The sequence below is a fragment of the Patella vulgata genome, chromosome 4 (genome assembly GCF_932274485.2).
Source record: "Patella vulgata chromosome 4, xgPatVulg1.2, whole genome shotgun sequence".
Classification (NCBI taxonomy): domain Eukaryota; kingdom Metazoa; phylum Mollusca; class Gastropoda; family Patellidae; genus Patella; species Patella vulgata.
The window spans coordinates 24,292,155-24,319,120 of NC_065882.2; the positions used below are offsets into that span (position 1 = coordinate 24,292,155).

The window sequence follows — 26,966 nt, forward strand, 5'->3', positions numbered from 1 at the left end:
GTCGTATACTGTGACGGTCGTACTGATTGAATGGTTGATCGAGTCCCCCAGAAGCTGTTGACTGACCATGACTTTCTAACGTTTTTGTTCTTCAGTCAATATTCTGGCCATCCAAATGACAAACGCCTTGACCATGTGTAAATGTTCATGGATTATTCGTTCCACGTACAGTAGCTACCTGTCTAACATTTACTAGCCTGTCGAAGAGAACAACATCTCCATTATCTTGGATGGTTACTTCAGAAGGCAAATAAGAGGGTCATCTTTTGGAAATTATAGCAGTTGCTATTCGTGTTTGCTTGTCAAGCACATCCTGTGATACTTTTCTAGCAACATGCCCAGATTGTTGAGACCGACAAATTTTGGGACACTCCTCGGAGATCAGAAGGCTGTATTTTTCTCAAGCCCGATGTTATGCATTAAAGTAAACCCGTACGTATATATAGGGTATGGAATGAATGAATGAAATGGGATTTAACGTGTTACTTTTCTGCACAAAACGGGATAATGAAGATGGGCATACCCTATACAGTGTGCTATGACGAGCATCTGCCCCGACAGCAATTGAATTTCAAAGGGTTCTTTTACGTGCACTCCAACGCGTTGCCTATGCACACTGAGCCTTTTTTCTGCCCCATTCGAACGACTATAGACGCTTTTCCTTGTTAGGCTCTCCGCCCTGCACCACTGCCAAGGGGAAATCTCGCTGGAAATCTAGGGTATCTTTCTCGAACCTCCTGGTAAGTGAGCTAGTGCCGGGCCGTATTCAAGCACTGAGCCACCGCGGCTCCATAGTAATTAAGCACGGACTGTCGTCTAATCAGGCCCGTAGCCAGCTTGCTAGCTTCGTAGGGGCAGTGAAGTTTTTTTTTTTGGGGGGGGGGGCAAACCCGGCACAGTCTACAGTAGGTATTTTAGAGCTATGGTCGGCAAAATTGTTTTCGGGGGGGGGGGGGGGACATTTTGTCGTAACTTCTACTTTTCGACTTTCGCATTCTGCAGGGGCGAAAAGTAGAAATTATGAATGGTAGTTATAGGCTTCCATAGTTTGATGCCATCGCAGCGTACCGTATTGAAAAAACCCTGTATGAAAAAGAATCCGCTATTTAGTGTGGAAAAGCGAAGTGGTGGACCCGTGGAGTATATATTGTTTAAAGATACATTATGGGAGATTCGATAACGAGTTGGCAGTTCTCATTATAATAGTTAAAAACTAGATAATTTTTTTGTTTTGTTTTTTGTCTTGCCCCCCTCTGACTACGGGCCTGCGTCTAATACAAACCTTGCATGCAAAAATATATTATGTCTCGTGTCAATCAGATCTTCCCCATACCATGCACATCCCGGACAGATCAAAGTAAAATATTGCCAGCCTTTCCGTTCTTTTTTGAGCGACTATTAAACCATGGACGAGATGACTGTTATGTTCGGATGACTTTGTTCATTCCCCCTATCGGACGAAGGTGGACTTTATTATTTTGGAGTTGCCTCTCTTGGATCTGCCCTCGCGAATTTGGGCGGAAATGACGTTTAGCGCAGAAGTAAAACAAGTGTCCACAAAATTATTTATTGATTTGAGTCACAAAGCGTAATATAGTGACTGATTCTATTTAAAACAAGGATATTATAAGGTGTTGGCTATTGTAATACGTCGTTGAATTTGTGGTTTTCTTATTTATTTGGATTTATTTGATAAATAGACAAACCGTAAGCGACAAAGTTAGTTTACGGCGCCATATTGTATTTCGCCTAAATAAAAATATAGGCTATAAATAAAAACTAAAACTGATCAGAACATGGCGAAAAAGACGTATGATCTTTTATTTAAGCTGTTGTTGATCGGTGACTCCGGTGTTGGAAAAACATGTCTACTATTTAGGTTTTCAGATGATGCATTCAACACAACGTTTATCTCCACAATAGGTAAGTATATTCTATTCTTAAAAAAGGTCTGACAGGAAGGAACTGGTAACGCATATAATAGGCCTATTATTATAAAATTATAGATTCTATAGCATTTTATTAATCATTTGATTTAGGCCTAGTGTTATTGCTCTGTCAATCATTCATCCATTTTTTATACGCCCACACAGAAATGTCGTGGTATATTCCCATTGACCCCTGTCCGTCCGTCGGTCCTTGTCCACAATTTCTAGTGAATAACTGGATACTCTTACTCAACGACTACATTAATTGATCATCTTAATCTTATTGTTTTAAAATTGCTATGTTGTTTACTTTAGTGCGATGAAGAAGTCTATTTAATTTCAACAATTTTCGTTCATTTCTTCTGGAGTTATGGCCCTTGCTTCACTTGATTGCTCCTTGTGAATGCTCTACTAACGACAGAAGTTACGGCCCTTATTTCACTTTGTTGAATCTTCTTGTTTCACTTTGTTCAACCTTGTGAAATCTCTAACAAAGTTGTCATCCGATCTGAATGAAATTTATAATGCATTATTTAGACCAGTGAATTGAAGAGTCCTATTGAATTTCAGCAATTTCCGTTAATTACATCTAGGTTATGCTATGGTCCTTGTTTCATTTTGTTGAACCATGTGAAAACTCGAATGCCAAAAGTTCTCATTCGATCTGTATGAAATTTATATGCATCACTTAAATTAGTGAAGCAAAGAGGCCTATTTTGTCAATCTGCTTATCACCCGTGTGCACAATGATGTAGTCACTGCCCTTGATTCACGGTCTCACGTGATACTCTCACTCCTTGACCTTAGTGCCGCTTTCGACACTCTGGATCATGTGAGGCTATTACATAGACTAGAGATCCACTTGGGGTTGTTAGGAACAGTTTGTATTGTTGACCTGTTCAGGTCGTATTGTTGATAATACTATTTCTCGATAGAAGCCATTAAAGCGCGGTGTACCTCAGGGCACAGTTTTAAGCCCGCCATTATTCACTATTATATGTATACCACTGCAATCGAAGAAATTATTACTAAACATGGTTTGGATGCTATGATCTATGCTGATGATAGCCAATTGTATTTTACGTGCAAGGATCCATCTGTATCTTTAGATGCCATTGGAGCCTGTATCGATTAATTAATATCTGTCATCTATTTATTTTTGGATTTCGGCGGGGGACATCAGCCTCACTGTTGGCTTGTTTATAATCATTTTGAACATGGTTTCAACTATGAACACAATGAATTTTAACGCTCATTGCCAATCTAGAATACTGAATTCTGTAGGTGATGAATACTAATTAATGAACTGATTCGTTAAACCCTAATTAAGTACTTCACACTCTTTTACTCAGTACTAAACATTGTTTACGTGTAGCTCATCAGTGAACAAACATTGCATTTGGTTTATAATATAAATTATATTGTCACTTCTGTATTTCACATGTACATGTACCATACTGTCTGCCATTGTATATTTAGATATTGTAAGTGGTAGGGAATTAGATTTGTCAAAATACATATGTGTATGAAAAAAAAAATTCTACCCTACAAGCCATTAAAAAAAGGTAAAAATTGACAATTTTTTTAAAATCTTGTAGAGAATTGCTGAATAAAATTTTGATTTGAATGATACAGCTTTAACTTTAAACCCTTCATTGATAAATGTATGGAATGGGTGAGTGAAATAATGATGATTTATATTTATGTCATTATATTTCATCATAGATAATAGCCTATAGGTTTAGTAATAATGATTAAAAAGGGTGGGGTCTAATTAAGACAGTACAAATTATTTACCACTGAATCATGAATTAAACTAGACAGTTTCTTTAGTTGATTGATAATAACTTGCATGTATATTGCACATATAAATTGATTAGGGGTTTCATCGAAATGGGAACAAATAATGTGTGTTGAAACAAATCAGGTTTTTTAAATTTTTAAGTACTGATAGTTTAATTTATCTTTGCTCCGCATAACATACCAATAGGTTTATTATATTACTAATTATATATCTTACTTGAGCTACAATATATAGCATCATTATGACTATGTACATGTATCATAATCAGCTGATTCCTTGACCTATATCACCTATATCTATAAACTTACATCTATACTGTATTCTACAACCAAGCCTACTTGGTGTATAATAATGAGGGACATTCCATTCATATTTTTAATGTAACAAGATTGTATTAAAACCCACATGTGACCTATATCAATTGTCCATCAAGCCTGGTATGAGTCCATTTGAATTTGAAATTATTATCGAAAAAGTATACAGAGATGTTTACATACTGTTCAGTGCAAATAGGTTTCAATATTCTTGCTTTGGCAATTAATGTCATTTGTATGATTGATTTGTTGAAATATAAACAATTAACAAAAACCCACAACTAAAAGTTAAAAGATGTTCTTCCAGTTCTTCTGATAAGACATATAAATGTGTCATCTAAGGAAAAGTAGTTATAAGATCATGATATTTTAATAAATAGAAATCGACCTTAAAGTAATTGTTATATAATGTTCAAAGTAATTATCAAATAAATGCTTAAAGTTTAAACACTTATAAATGTGAAGTACTTTGGCTGGATTATATATTATAGGAATGTTGATAGGAAGTACATGTTAAATGAACCAGGCAGTAAAGCGATAAAACTGAAACCTAATGCCGCAGTTGACTCCTACATGTATTATTAATATTTATAGTATTTTACATTCATGTAACATCCATTCCACTCAGTCTAAACCAGTGTATCTGTTTCAAATTTTACCCATCCAACATTACCCATCCAAGTACTACCCATCTTGTTCTTTTTGGGGGTGATGCTCCTCGAAAAAAGTCTTAAGGCTCCACCAATTCAAGTAGGATCAATATGAATCTTGTCATGCTTGTTCTTGTGCATTGATTAAAACACTTCTATTTTTGATGTGACGTCACATTTCCGTCATGCTCAGGGGATCACGGTGGCTTATTGGGTAAGGCACTGGCTCGCTAGCCTGGAGGTCGGGTGTTCGATCCCTGCATTGGCCAAGAAAGTTCATCCAGATTTTCCGGCGTGGTTTCCCCTTGTCAGTGATGCATGACGGAGGGCCTGACAAGGACAGCTGTCTAGTCGTTCAGATGGGACGAAAAACTGAGGTCCCGTGTACACATTGGCGTGCACGTAAAAGATCCCTTGGCAGTTGGAATTCGATATAAGAGTAGGTCATAGTGCCGCTGTCCCAGCAAAATTTCCCTCATAGCACACTGTATGGCATATGCCCGTCTTCATTAGCCCAGTTTAGGAGTAGGACGTTAGACCCCATTTCATTTCATTTCATTTCCGTCATGCTCACTTCCTGGTCCATACAGTAGTATGCCCGTACTTGTTAGTTAGGGATGTCACTTTGAGGTTATAGGGTCAATAATGGAATAACATCTGCTTGATATTTCCAATATTTAATTTATTTGACCAGTTTCAAAGTTCATGTCAATAATATCCCTCAATAATTATGTGTCTTCGTTTATTAGATATAAACTAAATGCAAAGCATCTATGAGTGAATATGTTCGATCTTTACTCTAGCTGAGTGTTAGTTTGCCCGTCTGTCTGTCACTCTCTTTAGGACACAATAACTTTCCTTCTAATTAAGCTAGAATGTTCAAACTTGGTGTAGGTGTTTTTTAGGTGAATGCCTTGATGGAGTTCGAAGATGAGCATTTTATGCTTAGGGTAAGCAGAGATAAGCAGTTTGATTGGTTGATGCTTTGGGACACGATAACTTTAGTTTTATTTAAGTGAGAGTGATGAAACTTAATGTATAGTTTCACTATCAGGTTCTTTGAAACCTGACTGAGTTTGATCGTGAACTAAGCATAGATAATCAGTTTGATTACTCGATACTTTTGAAAAAGAGAAATTTGCAAATAATTAATATAGAATTTCCTTTTGTTCTTGCTCAGTGTGAAAAGATACATGTAGCTGATGAGTAAAGGGAGGTAATCTGGATTTACCATACCAGCTGGGAATCTATGGCTACAAGTACATTGTTTGTATGCAAATCAGACATCTGTACAGCTTCTACCTTGTTTGAAAGTTTCATCTAGAATGTTATCAATTGCATAATAGGGTTATGTACAGTATAAAGAATTTGGTTGTGTTTATGTGTATTGAGGGATAATTACACTGCAGCAATAGACATGGTTATGCAGCAGTTGACAGTGTGGACCCTTGTCTCCAATCAGAAGAATTTGTATTTCTTTGAAAACATGCGTCAGAAAGTTTCATGAGATCAGGAGAAACATTTTGAAGATTTGAACTTTTCTGCAATGTTTCCTTACTAAGGGTACTAGGTGTGACAATTTATCTGCCATGTACTATAATCTTATTGAATACATCTTTTTACCTGTGGAATGCTATTATACATGTAGCATTTATGATCATTATGTTGAGAATAATTTTGATCATAAAGATCTTGTGTATGACGTTATAGCAATTAAGCTTACCTTTACAAAATTATTTAGTACATGTACCTTATCTAATTTTTCTGGGGTTTTTTTTTCAGGTATTGATTTTAAGATAAAAACGGTAGAATTAGGTGGAAAGAAAATAAAATTACAGATCTGGTAAGTCTAGTTTTAGTATTAAATATTAACTTAAATATCAAAACTTTGAAAGAATGTCACAGATTTCATTTATATGTTAGTTAAAGTCTACATGCACATCCACAATGTACATGTAAACTCCCTCTTACTCTGAGGAGATAAGAATCAACAAAGAAAAGAAACCCACTGCTATAGTCAATTGGGTATAATCTATTTCATTAATTTGATGTATAATCTGTATTATATTAATTTAGTGTTGTCTATTTCATTAATTTATATAAAACATGTTTTTTTTTATTATACTCAAATTTCATTGGCTTGTTGCCAGTACTTTATGTAGATACATTGTGTTTTAATATGAATTTAAAGAGTTCCCATTCAATAAGTACTTTGTCAACCCAGTTCAGAAAATGAGTTGAATCATTATACTTTAGGTACATAAAAACTGAGTTGAAATGATATTCTAATCTTTAGCCCAGGTTTGTTTACAACTTCAGTGGTGGTGATAAACAGAGGAAGTTTTATGAATTAATACATGACGATGACATGTAACTAGTGCTCACACAAATATTTAAATAGTTTTTGGAGACTGTATGAACTGAACTTTCAATATTCATTATTTAATCTAAATTAAAAAAGAATTGTTTTGTCCTATGAAATATTTAATAATATTAATTTAATAAAATCAGCAAATATTCAAAAATAAACTAACAGTTTTTACAAGTTTAGGGAAAAAATATATTGATAAGAAAGATTTATCTTTTCTTTAAAATACACCAAAAGTAGTGGATAAAACTTAAAACATTAATTTAACTTTAGTTCAAACAAAAACATTTAGATTGGAGGCTGTCTATAATTAACACAACTTTAATCTGAAATCCAACTTGCATGCATGTATTTTTCACATATTTCTTATATACCGTATTATTTGTTATATTTTCAGGGACACAGCAGGGCAAGAGAGATTTCACACAATAACAACATCTTACTACAGAGGAGCTATGGGAATTATGTTAGTTTATGATATAACAAATGGAAAATCTTTTGAGAATATTTCAAAATGGTTGCGAAATATAGATGAAGTAAGTCTCTTTATTTTCCATTTGCTTAAAAAATTAAATTAAGTTTCTGACAATCTAGCTCATATTGCTGAAAAGAAAAAGAAAGTTTGTTTACATTTTACATCGCAAATTGACATTTTTCTGTTGCTTGGCTGCAAGCATATTTGTAACCGAGAGACTCGGTTGCAATAAAAAAAAACAACAAAATTTTGTCGAGGGTGAAAGTCGATATATTTAGGCCACATAAAGATATTATTTTTGTTCTCAGACAATCTTATATAAGCTGTTTAGGATTATCTGTGCCAGTAACCTTTATCAGAGTGACATATACTGGAACTTGATAATTGAAGTTTTGAAACTGTTGTGAAGAAATCTGAATCTCTTAAAGGCATATCAATCCAAAAAATGGTACATTTCCATTTAGAATATTGAAAAATAATTAATTGAAAATATGTCAACATTGGTCACCCTTAACAGATAATGTAAAACAGCAAGTGCCATCGATAGGTGTTGACAAAATTGAGTAAATTTTTGCGTGGACTACTGTAAGTCCTGAAAAATTGCTTATTTCTCACCCTTGTTCCAACTTTTTTTTCTGGCTTCAAATGTTATATAAATTATTATTTATAGACATTTATTCACAAGACAAGCCCATAATCTACTCTCTAGATGAAATATTCATGTAATGCTATGCATGACGACATCGAGAACTTGTTTGATATCGTGGCAACGGTACTAGACAGTCGAGAATATTTGGACAGAGTTTCCATCTGCAAGCTCTTTCTTTAAAACTTGCATAATGCATTTCCAATATAATATACTAATATTACAGTAATAACACGAGGTTAACATTTTATCAGTATTGGAGAATACATAATTACACATGACTAGCAGGGTAAAATAGTTCTACATTTAATGGGCAGTGTATATTAAGATACTACTACCATTTTCCTCATAATATTCTGAAATTGATTTTGATTGTTTTCAGCATGCTAATGAGGATGTAGAAAAAATGATACTAGGTAATAAATGTGACATGGAAGACAAGAGACAAGTACCAAAAGATCGAGGCACTTCGGTAAGTTTACTTACAGATAATCTTCCATTCGGATTTTCAAAGGAAACTGTACCAAGGCTTTGAGAGATAAGATAAACCCCTTGTATGTTGAAGATATATACATGTATGTGGAAATTCAATATTGAACAAATTTTAAATCGTGATTGGTTGTATTTCCGCGACATTTAACCACTGTTTTAAATCCACATTATATAGAGATTTAAATACTAGTGTTTTTTTCTTGATGTCTTTTCTTTTTGATGTCAGTTTCAATCATATTGGCAAGTCCCCAACTTGGCATAAATCTGTTCTCAAACAACGAAATATGTTATAAATATGAACAATGGATCAACAATGCTAATTAGTGATGGTTGGAGTTGTATGTTTGACACTGAAGGCCTGACTTGTATATGTATGACCATGGTCAAAGTTCAAAGGTGCAGTGCCGTGCAGTGACACCTTTTTCCACTGCTGTTGAACAGTATGTACCATTGGTACATTGTACTAACAGTGCTCTACAGATTGTAATTTTTCATATTAAACAAATTTCTAGTCAGATTTTTTGTGTTCACAAATTTTTCTCTGACACAAGCCTTGATGGGCTTAACATACGCAATTATTCCCCCTAAATAAAAACCAACAATGTATTTGTAATCAGATTAAATTGTTTTGTAGATTGCTCAAGAACATGGTATACCATTCTTAGAAACCAGTGCGAAGGCAAATATAAATGTAGATAAAGGTTTTATGGAGCTGGCACAAGCAATATTAAATAAGGTATATATGTAACACTATGAAAAATATAATCATTTTATCATTAATAGTGATACAAACCCCAGCAGTTTAAAACATGACACAAATGGCAAGGTTTCATGTGGGATTTGTGACAAAATTTTCATAAATCACATGTTGTGTGTCTGGATAACCCAGGCTTATCATAGTGTGATAGTCACGTATATCGGGTCATGTAGTTTTCTATGGGAAGACATCTGAGTTACTTGGCCAAAATTGTAATGTTAGTAGAAATATGTTATCTTGATATAAAATTCATCTCAAATGTACAACTTTTGATATTGCTCAAAATAAGTGAATCATTGATTGATTGATTGTAGCTAATCTGTATGAAATATGAAAATTAATGATTACCCTTCTCTATTGGAAGTAAATATGGTATTTTCTGAGATGGTGTTGTAAGATTTCTAAATTATATATTTGCTTTGTTACAGACACCCGGTAGAGACACAGAACCTAAAGGTGTGGATATTCATAAACAAGAAACAGGCAGTAGAAAGTGCTGTTAGATATATTTAGACATCTATATTCAAATTAAAAGACTTTGATTTTTCTTCTTGTGCATCATCTTATCTGTTGTCATGACGATATCATTTTCTGCTTTGCCTGATTGTGAGTGAAGTCTGCAGTATAGGCATCATGTATCGTCATCCTTCAGATAAAAAAAAAATCTTCTAAAAAAAAAAATCTAGTTGTATTTGTATGACTAAAACCTAGCTTGGTGGTTGGTATGAATGCTTTAGTTTACACTGTAGAAGGACCATGTGTTGAGCTGCAGTGTTTCATTGCATTTATTATTTTCTTATTCAAACAAAACAACCACTGTTGTCGGTTCCAGTACTCTCCTATTGTAAAGTTATTATTTACAGTGCGGTGAGAGACATTGTGTTTAGTGCTAATGTTGGGAATAATATATTTTGTCACCTATTTTTGCCAACTAAAGTAAAAATTAATTATTGAATGAATTGGTTACCGTACGACATGGATATTAAAATGTACATGAACATTCAGTCCTTAGCTTGACTTACTAAGTAGCATTTACAAGTTAATAAAATATATTAAAACATTCAAGTTGATTTCTAAAACTGTTCATATAAAAAAAACCTAATTAGAATTCAATTTGATGACAGTATATATTATATTAAGAGACTGTGAAAATAGTTTTTATTATAAACTATTGTTTGTGATTTAACTATGAATGTCGCAAACAATTTGGTTTTTGTTTTGTATTTTTTCAGCTTGTAAATAATACATGTATAATGAAATTTTTATTACATAAAACATATGTGATGTGTATTCCTAATACAAAAAATGTAGATTCCAAAATGAAGCCTTGTATTATAAGCTACACTGTAGAAATTATAAGAAATCAATTCATTGTAATCTATTTAATCCATGTCAGATTTTCTCAACAGTCAGAAAATTTAGTTTGGAGATAAATAAAATTTACTAACAGGAGCAAGAAATGAAAAAGCTGTTTAGAGTATAGCATTTTTTAGATGGAACTTTAACAACTTCTGCTTTTTCTTCTGAAAATCAATTTGAAGGCTTCAAAGAACACTTGCTTCCAACTATTGTGAAATATTGAATGTTAATTTACATTCAAGATTTGTAAATTAAATATTTGCTCTGCACAAGCATGTAGATATATTAATACCCAAATATTGTGTTCTTCTTTTCTAACACTCATTAGTTTCCTTTGAACATATTACAAGGTTTATCTTAAGGCATTCTTGAGAAGAAGTTATTGACATATTATTGTCGGTATATCTATATGCATGAGCATATAAACCCATTTCATTGTCTTGGAGAATGCTTGCATAATCTTGTGCCTAAATTTTATTAAAGAAAAGTTATTCTTTAAAACAGAAGATGTACTATGTTTTGAAAAGGGAATGATCTGTCCAAATTATTTTTAAAAACTAGGATACTAATAATAATAACTAGAAGTTAGAACAGATTTTTTTGTAGTTTCTGCATCTCGGTGTAAGCCCAAATGTCTTACACAGAAAGAATGTGTGTATTCTCCCCAAAAGGTCTTTTTATACCCATAATTCAACATCATTGAATGACTTGTTACACATCATTTGTTTTTAAACTATCTGATGTGGCAGATGACAGTTGTTGAGTTTTTACCAAAAACCCCACAGGATTAAGAGAATAGGGAGTTTTACACTGAAGCACAAATTAATGATACATGATACTGATTATCTTAATCTTACATGTTATCCTAAAAATACTAAAATTTGAATATAATAAACATTTTCTCAAAGTAATTTAAACATACAGCATTGAGAGGCCCCAAAACCAAAAAGGTCTTAAAAGAGATTAAGGAGGAGCTTATAATTATAAGCTAAAGATGAAAATTAAGATAAATTAATAAAACTGGTATTTTGTATGTATTGGTGCATGATAGTTTATTTATTTTATTAAAGCAGAGATGTATACAGTATTTATTTATAGAATATAGTGATGACTCACTCTATATGAATCTTTAATGACATTTGCATACAGTTTTATGGTTTATGTATTAATATTTTATAGCTTTCAGTCGTTGACAGTTTGAATAGCAGTCTCATAGGGGGTGATCGATTGTCAGTCTAGAACGTTTCAAATTGACAGAATTGCATTTGAGTGATTCGGAATTCAGTCATGTCACAGTTCTGTCAATCCCGACAATGGAGGTGGTGTGAGTGGAATTGTGACATAATTAAACCTAATGAATACGTTTAAACTGTCATGGTTGGTTGAGATATTTTCTCATGCACTCAGCACATGCGTTCTAGCCCCAAATACCATTTTCACTCGATTGTCACTATTTTTGGGTTTGATAGAGTTCAATTCCAAAACATTCAATCAAGCATTCCCTTAATCAATTAATAAAGGGAGGTAACTTTAGTAGTCCTAATTAATAGGTCTTCTGTATTAAAAATGAAGTGTCATAGAATTATCCTGTGGAAATCTGAATCATTACATTTGTGTAATAAATAATTTGGTATATATATATAAAAAAAAAACCTCCTGTTAAATTACGATTTTAGAAATTTTTATATTTGAATTTGGAGTCGAAATTTATTAGGCCTATAATATATCATCAAATTAAAAAAATAAGAATATGTAGTTAAGTAATAAATGTAACTTTGATTCTAACTTTAATATAAATAAATATTTGTGCATTATTTTTTAACCCACTGTGAATGATTTCCATCTTTCAGATAAAAGATAGGCTAATATTTATTATAAAAGTAAGCTTATATGGTATTGTAATTTTTAATGACATCACATTTTAAATACATTTTCACCCAAAACATGGTGGCTGCTGGTTTTGGAATGATCTGGGTTTGGGCCACAGACTATGGAATGCCACATTACACGTAATATTACAAACTAAAACTAGATTTAGTTTTTTTTTTGTTAGGGAGATATGAGATAGTTTTGACATAATATAAGTTCTACAACATTTATATTAAGTAATGAAGATTTATGTAAAAATCTTGTGAGGATGTGTTTTCTTTGGGTTTTTTTAAAAAAAAAAGAAAAAAAATCCTTGTCTTGATCAAAACTGTTTCTTACAACATAGTCTGAGGAAATTGCTTGTATCTCCCATAGTTTAACTAAATATGAACAAATTTTATTTTCTTGTCTTACTACAAATTTGGTATTTGACCTCGCGTTCTGAATGAATATATTTAAGGAATTTCATCAATATTTTCTTTTATCTTTTTCTTCATATTGTGTAAAGTATGATTTATTTATTTTCAAAAGTGAATAGATTCATTTGGATTTTTGGATAATGATTTTATTTTCTTAATATAAAACATAAAAGACATTTTGCACAATTATCATTGAAGTACTTGTTCGTATTTAACAGGGTGATTGAAGTGAAATTAAAACATTCAATAAGAAAATTAACATTTGGTTACTGATTTTATTCTTGTGCTTTAGTCATTATGTATTTATCATTTAATATTATGCATAAAGAACACAATTGTACATTAAAATATTTAAGAGAAAAAATATGAAGGCTGTTGATTTTATATCCCAATAAGAAATAAATTGGCTCATTTCATAGCAGACAAAGTTTTCCTTTCTTATGTAAATCTTATCAGTGCTCTCATTTAACTTAGTTTTGCCTGTTGGTGTCTGTTTGGCATTGTAACTGTTTGCCTGAGAAATCTATCTATATATTAATTGATTTGCAAATCTGAAGAATCAAGTATTTATCTTACTACTTTCTTTGAAAAGAGAAAAAATGTTAGTACAAATAAAGGAGAGGAATATTTTTGTTCTGCATCTAGAAAAACAACTTCATCTTTCTGAGAAAGATTGAAATGACATTGATGTGAAAGGTGTAACTCACTAAAAATGTTTCACTGGCCCTATTGGAAGATTTATTTTCGAAACTTTAACTGTTAGTTTTCTAAACCCACAGAATAAATTGTACATGGTAAGCTTATAGCCAACAAGTTTCTATACACTAACAGTATGTGCAGGGTAATTACAGCTCGCATAACATCCAAAGTGAAACCTAGCAGTGAATGACATAAGACGTCACTTCCTTTTATAGTGGCGAGGGGTGTGCCTGCTAACTGAGAAAGGTATTTTGTAGTTCCATTTGGCAAAAGTTGGTCTACCATCTACACTTTACCACCCCATCCCCCACTCCCCACTCCACATTTTATTAATGTTTGATTACTTTTTGTGTTCTGCAACTATTGCCATTTTCGCCCAGAACTCAAAAGGGTTGGGGAACGCACAAGCTAGATGACAATGGGGATAGCGTGATGACCATAAAACAAACTCGCAGACAAGACATTACACATAAGTAAAATATCTTTGGGCTAATTAAAAGCAACACAAAAGTAAGGGAGATAATTGTGTTGGTAATTGTGGAGTTGTCTCTCTTCTTATACAATCTTTTTATCTATTGAAAAGCTGTATTTATAAATAAACACTGCAGCCATACGATCAATAAAACTATTATTGACAGTATTGTGAATGTCCATTAGACCCAACACAACATTGAATTAAAACCGGTATATAGAAACTGTCAATATTATTTATGTGGTTGGGGTGGATACGTGAGGGTTTTCGAATGACTTTGCATATTTTTGTTCCGGTTGTACGAGCAGGAATTAGATTTATTTTGAGATCCCCTCTTAAACTTATTGGAACACCGGCGTATCTAACAGGTTTGCTGACTTCTACAAATAACAAGTTTATTTGTACACATCCAAGAGCTATGGAACTAAAAGGAAGAATAGTTGTTTATTCTATTATGGGGTGTCCTCATTGTATGAGAGCTAAAAGCACCTTACAAGAAAACGCCCTCCCTTACACTGACATAAGTTTGGATTTATTTCCTCAATGTAGAGCTGAATTTCAGGCAAAAACTGGTAAAAAGACAGTTCCACAGATTTTTTTTAACAACTGGCACGTTGGAGGAAATGATGATCTACAAAAATTGGTAGGTTTATTTATGTTTAATATCATCTAGCTGGCGGACGGACGGACAGACAGCTAAGCTCAGCTAGCCCGCCCACATCCCACCAATAAAAAAGATGGTTTGGGCAAATTAAGACTTTATTGAAACAAGGCAAAATTGCATGCTAATCAATAACAAGGCACAAATAATAAAACGATTTGTAGAACAATAAAATGCCAGAGACAAATTACAAGTAAAACAAAGAGAACACAAAATAACAATAGTAAACAATTCAAGAATACAAATGATTATACAAAATAGCTAAAACTTAATTAAATTAATGAATGGGCTGGAAATGTTGGGGAGCAAAGCGATACAAGCTGCCGCGTGGAATGATAAACTACAACTACAGGAATCTGCTAAGCGTGCTGCAATAAGAGGGGGTCGAATAATGGGCACTAGAGAGTTCAGTCTATTCAGGGATGGGTCAATGCCATTACCATATAAGGCATGCCTTTAGATGAGGGCTACATGAGAAGGGGTCGAACAATAAGTAGGCATACTAGATGGGTCAGTCTATTTAGGGATAGGACAGTGCCATTTCCACCGTATAAGGCGTTCCTATATATGAGGGCTGATAGAGTTACAGGGAGCCAACAAAGAGCTGAAATTAAAACCAATTAAACAGGTTTAATTGAAACAAAAAATAATGGCAAATTTTGGTGGAACTGGTTAAATGAGTTCATGCCCCCCCCCCCACAACTTGGAAATTTGATGTTTTCGAGCTAAATATTTGATCATCCAGTATCTTATGTTGGGAGCTGAGATGGCTCAGTGAATAAGTGGTTGGCTCGCTAAGCTGTAGGTCCTATGTTCAATCCCTGCGTTGCGTTGGGAAAGTTCATCAGGATTTTCCTGCGTGGTTACCCCTTGTCAGTGGTCTCCAATAGGCTACATTTTTGTATATAATGCAAAATGCACAATGGTGGAGTGTAATGTGCAAAATAACTAATACATGACTCTCGCTTATTGGCGTGATCACTTATTGAAAAGTGTATTCTGTATTTTAACACTGCCACACTGGTATTGTGGAGCAATGGAAATTGTAAAACTAAAATAAGTATTCTGAACAGCTGACATGAATTTTAGACAGTGAACATTGAAATAATAATGGCAACATTATTCATCCATAGAATTTGCCCATTAGTTTTATTTCAACAGCTAAACTAAACCCTATCTCTAACCATGCTGCCACTACAATACAGGTAATCTAATGTCTTTATTGTACTGAATCTTATGTCTAGCATCATTAAGGGTACCACAAAAAATAACCACATCCATAATTAATTAAATCTACTGATCAATTCTTTCAGACTGCAGAACCGGCCCTGCTTAACATTCTATGTACCTAGTAGACTTCGACCTTTTGAATTTAAGGCTATATATGGTTTAAAATGCAGTAATGTTTAACGAGAAGCAAGATCAATATTCTGCTGTCTACAGTGGTGGATCAGCCCCCCGCCCCTCCACCCAACACACACACAAATTAATAGCAGTAATAAAATTTGCGTATTACTGTAGTTTCCATGAAACATGTTACTTTTAGGTTTTTCTAGGATGACTTTGGGAGCTTTATCAGTGCTTGGGAGGTGGGGTTCCTGCGTCGGTCACAATGGACGTAGGTATCACCAACCAATAGTTTATAGTCTATGAAATAATCTACTTTATAACACTTATATATCTTTACACAAATATTTCTCAGTAAATATCCATGTATATAACTACCCACAGATGCTTTATATACACAATGTTTCAAAATGAGCATTATAAAGTTTAATATGCATGTAAAATATACAGCAATTTACGAGTAAGTTATAAAGGATTAGAATTTATGAAATTTAAATAGAACAGGACTTGCTATATTGTAACACACAAAGTATTTACAATAGATGTTGACTTGCTAATCTGGATGTCCCGTGTTGGTCGAGAAAGTTCATCAGGATTTTCTGGCACGGTTCCCTCTTGTCAGTGGTGCAGGGACTTTGTATAGTTGTTCAGGCGGTTCTGTGTACACATTGATTGGCGCATACGTAAAAGATCCCTTAGCATTTGGAATTCAACTTAAGAGTAGGCCGTAGTTCCGCTTTCCGGGCAAAGTTTTCCTCATGGCACACTGTATGGCGTATGCCCGTCTAGCCCAGTCAGAGAAGAATAGTAGGACGTTAAACAGTTCAATCCCATTTCATTTCATTTACAATGGAGACTATAATATTATAATGTACACTGCCGTCACTGCATACCTTCAAGTAGTTTATATGTAATGTCATTCCTTGGTATAGTGTTTCAAATATTATTTTCAAGTGTAATTTGCTATTTCAGGTCAGTAATAAAGATGAATTTGCGAGGGCTGTTGCAGAAATTCGAGATAATGAACCACAGAGTGATGCACCGATTCCACCAGATCCAAGCACAGCAGAAAAATCTTTTGGTAAGTGAAATGAAATTAATTGAGTTTTTATGTTCCACTTCTCTATATCACCTGGGCTAATAAAGACTTGCATACGCCACAAAATGTGCTATGAGAGAAATTTTGCCCAGACGGAGGCATTGTGGCCTACTCTTATTTATGAAGATATATGCAGTGGAGAAATTTTCATATCTGGCCTAGTGGTACAGAAGGCAATGCATGAGGAATAATGGCTAGGTTGTACAGAAATATAAAATATTATTATTTTATTTGTCTCAGACATATAAAGATGTCATTCTCAATTAACAGAAAAAGTTATAAACTTTAAATGTGATGTATAAATATAACTGAAGTGATTAAGTGGAGTGAAGCTAGGGAAAGCATGCAACTTGACCCACCCTAGCTAGTTTCCATCATTGGAGCTTGCTTCAAGACATTAAATTTGGTCATTCAAACTCGAGAACAATGCTTAACAAAATTCTGGCTGCACCACTGGACATACTATACAAATGGTGATTACCATATATAGTGCCAGATTTACGGGAAACTTATCACAACTGTTGGGCTAAATGATAATTTTATTTGATTGATTTGATAGAATTTAACCATGTTAACTCTCCACCCCTTTAAAAGGATCAATGCCTCATTTAGCGCTACAGGAATCCAATACAATATTGTGAAAGTTGGAATATTTGTCCAAAAATAGTTCAATTCCGTTCAGTATTTCCAAAGTTATGTTAAATTGAAATTTCATTGATCCATGCTGCTTGTGAGCGATACAAGACAGTATCTGAGAAACTTGATGGTTCTAGTTTAAATCTGATTGAATCTAAGCTGGTAGATTATATAGTGTTGGTATTTTGATTTTGTTTTCTTAATTAAATGTTAAAGAATCAATCTGAATACAAATTTAGCATGCATTAAGCTGTGCGAACTTGATATTTTATTTAAAATGCAAATGTTGAATTGGGACTTTAACTGAAGAAATAAACAGGTCATTTGATGTTATCTTTATAATAGAAATTTTTGTATAAATCAGATGCTGGAGATATAGTATGTGATCCAGATGAATATGCCAAGATTGTTCAAGATTTAAAAGCAAGTGGACTGATTAAAGACCATCGTCAAGGAATCAAAACTCATAAAAACTCTTTCTGTGGAAAAGAATTTGTGGACTGGGTGGTAAAAACTAAAGGATTAGGTAGGTCAAATATTTGCTTTTTCGTAATAGGCATATCAAAATGAATAAAGTAAAAATTTAAAAAGTAGGTGATCTTTGTGATGAACTATTTGGTGACTATAGTTGGCTGTAGAATATTATGCCATCAGACTACTACATATCAAAATAAATTCAGTACCCAAACTATCAGTTAAAGTAGATATCAGTAATTTTTTTTAGTAGTATCCCGATTGCGTAGTTTACTGACAATTCTGTGATATCTGCATATCATAAGTCATATTCCTGAAGCAATGGTTATGAACAGCTTATTAGCCATTGCTACACCTGCTATAACTATTGTAAAGTTGTGTTTCTGATTAGTTATTTTTGCCCTGATCTGGTTTAAAGATTGGCTAACAGCATTTCACTAGGAACTGGGCTGGTGTACCCTTTGTATGTTTTTATGATGTTACACAGATGGCTTGAGACTTCAACTTCCCTGCTAAAACCACAAGTTAATCCTTGTCCGTTTGAGTGATTTTGACACATATGGGTAAGGTTTTCCATAGGTTATGGCAGTGGTTCTCAACCTTTTTTAACGGCACACCTTGGAACACATAAAAAAATAGAGGCACACCAGGCTAAATATACTATTCAAAAAAAGTAGGGGATATTTGATTTTTAAGTGTTATTAAAGTCACCTAATGAAACTGACGAAGAAACAAATGACAAAATGAAATGAAGTTCACATTCATCGATTTATTCCAAATGATCGTTAGACTAAGTAAGGCACAGACTGACCATTATAAGGGTAAAATGATACCCGGGGTCAAACAGCAAAGTTACCACAGCATCACAACCAAGTCAGTAACGGGTAAATCCTCCTCTGTTTGCCAAACAAGCATTGATCCGACGTGGCATACTCCTAATGAGACGTCTAAGGTCATTTTGGTCCAGATTGTCCCATTCCTGTTGCAACGCAGCAGCAAGTTCTTGGACATTGGCAGGACGTTGTTGACGTTGACGTAACCTCTGTCCAAGCATGTCCCAGACATGCTCGATGGGGGAGAGGTCGGGACTCAGTGCTGGCCAAGGTAATGTGGTGATGTTCTGTTGTTGGAGGTAACCTGTAACGATCCTGGCCCTGTGACATCTTGCGTTGTCATCCTGGAAGATGAAACGGCGGCCATGACGTCGTGCGAACGGCACAACATGGACTGCCAAGATGTTGTCCCGGTAGTACTGGCCTGTAACACGCCCTGCAACAACATGTAAAGCCATTCTTCCAGCAACAGTGATGCCTCCCCACACCATAACAGAACCACCCCCAAATCGATCATGTCTGATGACGTTAACGTCTTGGAAGCGCTCGTTTCGACGACGCCACACCCTCCTACGTCTGTCCAAAAAATCAACAGTGAACCTTGACTCATCTGAAAACATCACATTGCTCCAGCGTCGATTATCCCAGTGTTGACGATCCCTACACCAACGACGTCTTGCCTGAATGTGATGATCTCTCAAACATGGGATCACGCGAGGACGTCGGGCGCGAAGGTGACCCCTATGCAGTCGATTCCGAATCGTCTGGCCACTCACTCTCACACCAGTGTCTGTTTGAAGACGAGCGCTGATCTGATTTGCTATGATGACACGATTTCTCAAGGCCAAGGTACGGATAAATCGATCCTGGGCTTGAGTTGTCGCCCTTGGTCGACCTGAGCGTGGTCTGTCCTGTACAGATTGTGTATCACGGTATCTGGACCATAGCCTGCTTATGACAGACTGAGAAACATTCATCGTCCGCGCCACAACCGCCTGTGTTGTGCCGATCTGTAGCATGCCAAGGGCACGTAACCTTTCATTTTGGGTAAGCTGACGCATATCAAAATTTGTTTTCTGGTCACTAAAACAATTAAACTGATGTTTCCACCCTGGAATTCAATGCCACAATGACTGTAACATTCAAAGTCAGAGTCGTGCAAATCTTGGGTTGGACCCCCATGATGATCCCAAGCATCACCTGCATTCCATGCGGTAGCTATTGGTGCGTTTGGGCGTCACATGTAACTGGAAATGTTTCTTCTGTTAGGTTCTATAGTGACTTTTTTCGTAGTCATTTGCATATTTTAGTATTATGCCCCCAAAATCAAATATCCCCTACTTTTTTTGAATAGTATATATGTGAAAAATTTTGCAAAATAAAAATATGGCAAGTCATAAACGGCATACAACCCTACACACAGACTAGTCATAGATACGTAGAATGGCTAAAAGTAAATAAAGAAAAGCACAGCTATGAACTTACTTCATTGCTGTGTTTCGAATTTCATCAGTCGAATAGCTGGCTTCTTTAGTGAATAATTTTCTTAGTGTGCCTTTCAAAACTTTGCGGCACACTTTGGAAGATTACACGGCAGACATGTGTACCGCGGCACACCGGTTGAGAATCACTGGGTTATGGGTTTAATAGAAGTACAAAGTACAAACTTGAGAGGTTATGTTGAATGAATTTTAAGACCTCATTTCCACCAAGCTTGAAAATTCTATAGATTGTGAAATATTTCAGATCGCAGTGGTGCTATTGAGATGGGACAAGAATTGATTAACAAACACTTTGGTAATAATGTGAAAAATGAAGAAACATTTCGAGATGATAATGTATATTACCGTTTATTAGATGATACTGATGATAATGCGTTAAATAGTGGTGCCATGTCTGAATGTAAACCTAGACCAGGTAATTCTAAAAAAAATATCTTTATCTTCTGATATGAAAAAGTTAATATGCAATCACGTATAAAGTTTTCATTTTTAGCCCTTCGTGTCATCACTTTTGTCTGCCATCAGTCCAGCATAACATTAACAAGAAGTTATTTTTGATTTCCTCACCATACTGCTTGACAGTTATTTATAAAAATTGGTAAGAATGCAGATTATATGTTGCGGTTATGCATGTTTGTTCAAATGAGGTAGGATTGGAGCAGATGCAGGGGCACCTCGGATTAAACTGCTGGATAAATTTCAACCAAATATGGTAGATATGTGGGTAAGGTTTTACTTGTACAGATTTGTGCTAATAAGTTTACTTGGCTGTAAAGGGGAATTGTATCAGCACTTTAAAGCATCAGATTTGGACAAATTTTGAAAAACAGAGGGGGGTTGGATGACCGAATGGTTAGCACGCGCGCGCTGTATCATACGACCTGTCATTGAGTCAACTGGCGTGGTTTCGAATCCCCGGCTGTACGTGACAAGGAGTAGGGTCGCCTGTCCAACCTCGTGGGTTTTCTCCGGGTTCCGGTTTCCTCCCACTGCTAAAGATCCCTACACGCAAGCGAATTATTGAAATAAAAGTAAACCATATGTTAGTCCCAAAATGACCTAGTTTGTGTCGGGTGGATGTTAAAACCCATTTCTCTCTCTCTCTCTCTCTCTCTCTTGAAAAACAGAACTTCTTGTTAAAACTTATTACTCTTGTCTCTATTTTCCAATTTTAAAGCCAGTGTATTTGTATGGTTACCATTTTCCGACCAGGTTCCCCCTTGTCAGTGGTGCAGGACGAAGGTCTTGGCAAGGGACAACGTATAGTTGTTCGGATGGATGAAAAACCGAGGTATCGTGTACACATTGATGTGCCTGTAAAAGAATTACTGACAGTTTGAATTCAATATAAGAGTACGCCTTAGTGCCAATGTCCGGACAAAATATCTGTCATAATATAGCACACTGTATGACATATGCTCATCTTCATTAGCCCATTCGGTGCAAAACTGTAGGACATAAAACACGATTTCATTTCATTTCCTTTCATTTGTATTGTTACAATTTATAATCTTTATTTAATATTGTTTATATTTAGATATTTTTAAGCATTTGTATAACTAGGCTATTCACTTGAGTCAAAGGATATTTCATATGGCATTAATGAAGACCAATAGTAAACAATCTATTAAATAAGGGATATATAAGTGCAGTTATTGAAAGCCATAATTTTGTTTTACTTCTAGCTAGTGATCTTGGTGCTGATCTCAGGAAATTGATTCTTAAACTTTATGGCGCATTCCTCTCAAAAGATGGTAAGGTAGGTACTTTTTCCTAATTATTTTTTGATAATCATTTACTCATTTCACATTTGCCTTTGACTTCACTGACAAAATCAGTGTGTAATTGCAATTTTTGAAATCATATCTATCACCATGCACATGGTGTCTTGTATCATTAATCTAGTGCTTTGTGGTTTTTCAGCAAGTAGATTATAAAGGTATTGCAGGTAGTGATGAGTTTAAGCTCTATATTAAACTAACTAAAGAACTACAAAGAGTACAGATAGTAGATGCTACAAGAGAAGAAAAATTGGCTTTCTTTATCAATGTCTATAATGCTTTAGTTGTTCATGCAAACGTAGTTCGTGGTCCACCAGCAAATCTATGGCAAAGATATAAGGTAAGCAATTTACACTTTGGATTACTGGTGCAAAGTTTGAATTTACAGTTTTACTCAACAAGGAGTACAGGCATCTGTCTAATCTTGTGCTGTGTGTTTTTTGTTCCTTTTTATACGCCCGCATATTACTTATGTCCATCGTCCGCAATTTCTTGTGAACACATTTATCATCTGATTGTTTTGAAATTGATATATGTTGTTTACATTAGTGAGATGAAGAAGCCTATTTAATTTCAATACTTTCCATTTATTTTTTCTGGTGTTATGGCATTATTACACGCTGTAAACGCTCTAACGACAAAAATGATCATCCGATCAGTATGAAATTTATTTGCATCCTTTAAATTAGTGAAACAAAGAAGCTTATTGAATTTCAGCAATTTCTGTTACTTATGTCTAGAGTTATGGCTCTTGTTTCACTTTGTCGAACCCTGTGAACGCTCTAACAACAAAAGTTATCATCCAGTCTGTATGAGTTATGGCCCTTGTTTCACTTTATTGAACCTTGTGGACGCTAGAATGACGAAAATTATCATCTGATCTGTATGAAATTTATATGCATCATTTAAATTAGTGAAACAAAGAAGCTTATTGTATTTTATTAATTTACAATAATTACTTCTTGAGTTATGGTCCTTGTTTAACTTTATTGAACAATGTGAATGTTCGAACGCCAAGTCCTCATCCGATCTGTATGAAATTTATATAAATTATTTAAAGTAGTAAAATGAAAAAGGCTGTCGAATTTCAACAATTTTTGTGTATTACTTACAGAGTTAAGGCCCTTGTTACAGTTTATAGCACCTTGTGAACCCTCAAAGGACGAAAATTATAATTGATCTGTATGAAATTGTCTTGTAAATGCCACCCGCAAAAGATTTAATATGCGACAACCCTTGTTGACCGTTAGGATGATTTAGCTGCTGTGGGCGTATTTTTCATTGCCTGGCAACTTATCTTTTTTTGAGTTTTCCAGTTTCAATCCTCTACTTAAATCAGTTATTGCAATCAAAGTGCACCTTATATTGGTCTTGAAATGACCTAATTTGTGTTTACTAGACTTTCACCCCATGTCACCCACTCTTGTTTTATGAAGTAGATAAAAAGTAACAATAAAGTATATTTATTATATATCAATCAAATTTATGAAAAACGATAAAATACTTTAAAATAAGAATTTCAGAAAAGATATCAATATCTTTGATTTTTCAGTTTTTTAACACAGTTCGTTATATTATTGGTGGTCATTTGTATTCTTTACAAGATATAGAAAATGGTGTTTTACGAGGTAACAGAAAAGGTGTAGGTAAGAGCAACCACAGTTCACTGTATTAGAAATTAGTTTATGCTGCTGTAATTTCAGTTAGGGCGTGTAAAATTTCGATCTAAGTGATAATTATCTCTGGAGTCTGAACTCTGAACCATCTTGGTAGCCAAACATTGGAGACTGAACTATCTTACTAATCGATCATTTCAGTTTGATAATCTTGATAATCAATATTCAGAGTCTTGTAATCTTGATAATCAATCATTAGAGTCTGAACAATCTTGGGAGCCATGGTGGCTCAGCGAGTAAGGTGCTGGCTCACTTATATGGAGGTCCCTTGATCAATCCAAGTTTAGGCTGAGAAGGTTCCCTGAGATTTATTGCAGTCAGTCATTGGGGTTGAGACCTTCTTGATAATAATCAGTCATCAGGGTCTGATAATCTTGATAATCAATCATTGAGTCTGAACTACTCTGAACCATCTTAATTATTTGATAATCGATCATTGTATGTCAGTAAAATGATAATATACAAATAACTTTGCAATAAACTTTCAAAATCAGATATAGAGAAAAAAATGTGCTATTATGGGTACTGGTAATGATTTTTAAAGGATATGTATAATGTAAGCAGATTATGGATAATCAGTTTTATGTTGGTTTTATTGTATGCCGAGGTAAGGACTTGTTTTAATGAAAATGTATTAATTTTAGGTCAGTTTAGTAGACCGTTTGGTAAGACAGATCCTAGACTGAAAGTAGCATTAGAAAGACATGAACCATTGATTCATTTTGGTCTTGTTTGTGGTGCCAAGAGTTGTCCACCCATCAAAACGTACACTTCAGATGTAAGTAAATTTCATCATTTTAATGAAAATTTAAAAATCATGATTTGGCTTATAAAAGAGATATATTAATGGAGACAAACTGTTAAAGAATAGACATGAGCTGTGCTGTTTAACAAATCATCTAATCTTTAACAAATCCCATTTAAATTGGGTTTTGATAAACTGTATTTGACTTCTGTCACAATATAGATTCAGAGTACAAGTGATCAATATGTCACAGATGACAGAATATGTGGATGGAGTGGGCAGGGGGACCAAGTGACAAAGGGCACATTTCCTGTATAGTGAGCAAACCATCCAACATCTAGGATCAAGTACAATCTGATTAAAATACAGATCTATATTTTGTTTTGTTTATTTTTTATACTTTCGATGGCCTTCACTACATGAAGATCTGACAAGTTGTAGTGGGAGGTTGCGTCAGTGGTTTTACGAGTGGCTTTTAACCCTATGATGTCAGACATTTGATTAACCAATCAGCGTTGATGTTTCAAGTGGGTGTTTGGAAATACAACTTTCACCTTGTCTTTGCTGCAAATGTCTAATCCCTCACATCTACCAGAACACAGGTTATATAACAACTCTCTCAGATCCTAGTGTAGTAGAGACAAGTAAAACGAAATTTTGAACTATAAAAAACAAAACGAAATAGGATCTGTGTTTTAATTAGATTAGATCAACTACTTCTTTTCTGGTGCTAAAATCATTATTGCTAAAGGAAAAGCAACTTTTCATTGACTAAATGACGGCCCGAAAAGTCATCTGAATAATTTATTAATTGTTCTTCCATAAGTATGTGCTATTATTTATTGACACATTAATAATTGATTTTATTCATAGAAAGTTATAGAACAATTAGGTATGGCAGCTGAAGCTTTTATAGAAGGATCTGATGGTTGTGTTGTTGATGTAGCCAAAAAAACTGTCCATCTATCACAAATATTTAAATGGTATTCTGTAGATTTTGGCAAGAATAACGAAGAGGTAACTATGCCCTACTGAATCCATTTATAGCTTTATAGCTTAGTCCAGTAGAATTTAATGAGGTTTGTTGTTTCGGCAACATTTGAAGGCTATCTTCAGTTTTTTGTCCCATCTAGTTGACATTTTTCTTGTCAGACCCACAGATGTCACCTCTGACAAATGGGAGATTTGATAAATCTGAGCGTAATTGGGATAAAAATATTTTAAATAAACAATCCCTGCAATTTGTTATAAGACCTATAGAGTGTTCGAAATAGAAATGTAGAATGACAAGGGACTACAAGATGTGAACACATTACATGTGGGCATTTTAAAATGAATCCAAGAATTACAAAAAAGGGTACTATTTAGCCGTCTTTTTGGTATTTCTTGTGTGCACGAATATTCTAAACAATTTTTTTTCTCCATTAAATATTTAGACTGTTCAATGGGTACATGGTCGAATGGCAGAAGGAGAACAGAAAAATCAACTGACGGAACTAATGGCTGGAAAGTTCAAGGTTAACTTCATGAATTATGACTGGTCTGTCAACTCAAAGTGAGATTCTTAACCAAGTGTAGACGTTTTGGGGGTTTATAGTATACATTGTTTTTTTGACAAAACTGATATTGTTCATTTGAATTTGTAAGCTTATAAATATATTAATGTATAAAAGTAATGATATAATTTTATGTGATAAAACATGTGAAAATGGAAATACAGATTTAGATTATTTAACACTGTAATCAATCTTGTTTAATTAAGATACTGTGAAATGTTATAATAATAATAATATTTTTCCTTTCTAAATGGCTTCAAAATAAGAACAAAATGATTTTGACTGAGGTTGTGTTAAATAATCCATTTATTTGGTTTGGCAGCTGGCATTAAATATCCCTTTTTTACACTCCACGTCTTGAAACTTAACATACTTATTCCTTATACACTAAGTATTATCCCTAT

At 34.3% G+C, this 26,966-nt stretch overlaps 2 protein-coding genes across 2 annotated transcripts; both read left to right on the plus strand.

Moving 5' to 3' along the window:
- Positions 1-1,514: 1,514 nt before the first annotated feature.
- On the plus strand, positions 1,515-13,508 carry LOC126819604 (ras-related protein Rab-10). Its single transcript, XM_050547720.2, has 6 exons — positions 1,515-1,923; positions 6,479-6,539; positions 7,462-7,600; positions 8,568-8,657; positions 9,312-9,413; positions 9,863-13,508. Exons 1-6 carry the CDS (start codon positions 1,797-1,799, stop codon positions 9,935-9,937), a joined length of 594 nt encoding a protein of 197 aa, XP_050403677.1. The 5' UTR covers positions 1,515-1,796; the 3' UTR covers positions 9,938-13,508.
- Positions 13,509-14,369: 861 nt separating this feature from the next.
- LOC126819600 (uncharacterized) lies at positions 14,370-26,847 on the plus strand. The gene is made up of 10 exons (XM_050547717.2): positions 14,370-14,895; positions 17,233-17,341; positions 18,360-18,521; positions 21,049-21,219; positions 22,490-22,563; positions 22,728-22,925; positions 24,138-24,231; positions 24,906-25,039; positions 25,880-26,023; positions 26,443-26,847. Exons 1-10 carry the CDS (start codon positions 14,491-14,493, stop codon positions 26,563-26,565), a joined length of 1,614 nt encoding a protein of 537 aa, XP_050403674.1. The 5' UTR covers positions 14,370-14,490; the 3' UTR covers positions 26,566-26,847.
- Positions 26,848-26,966: the final 119 nt, after the last annotated feature.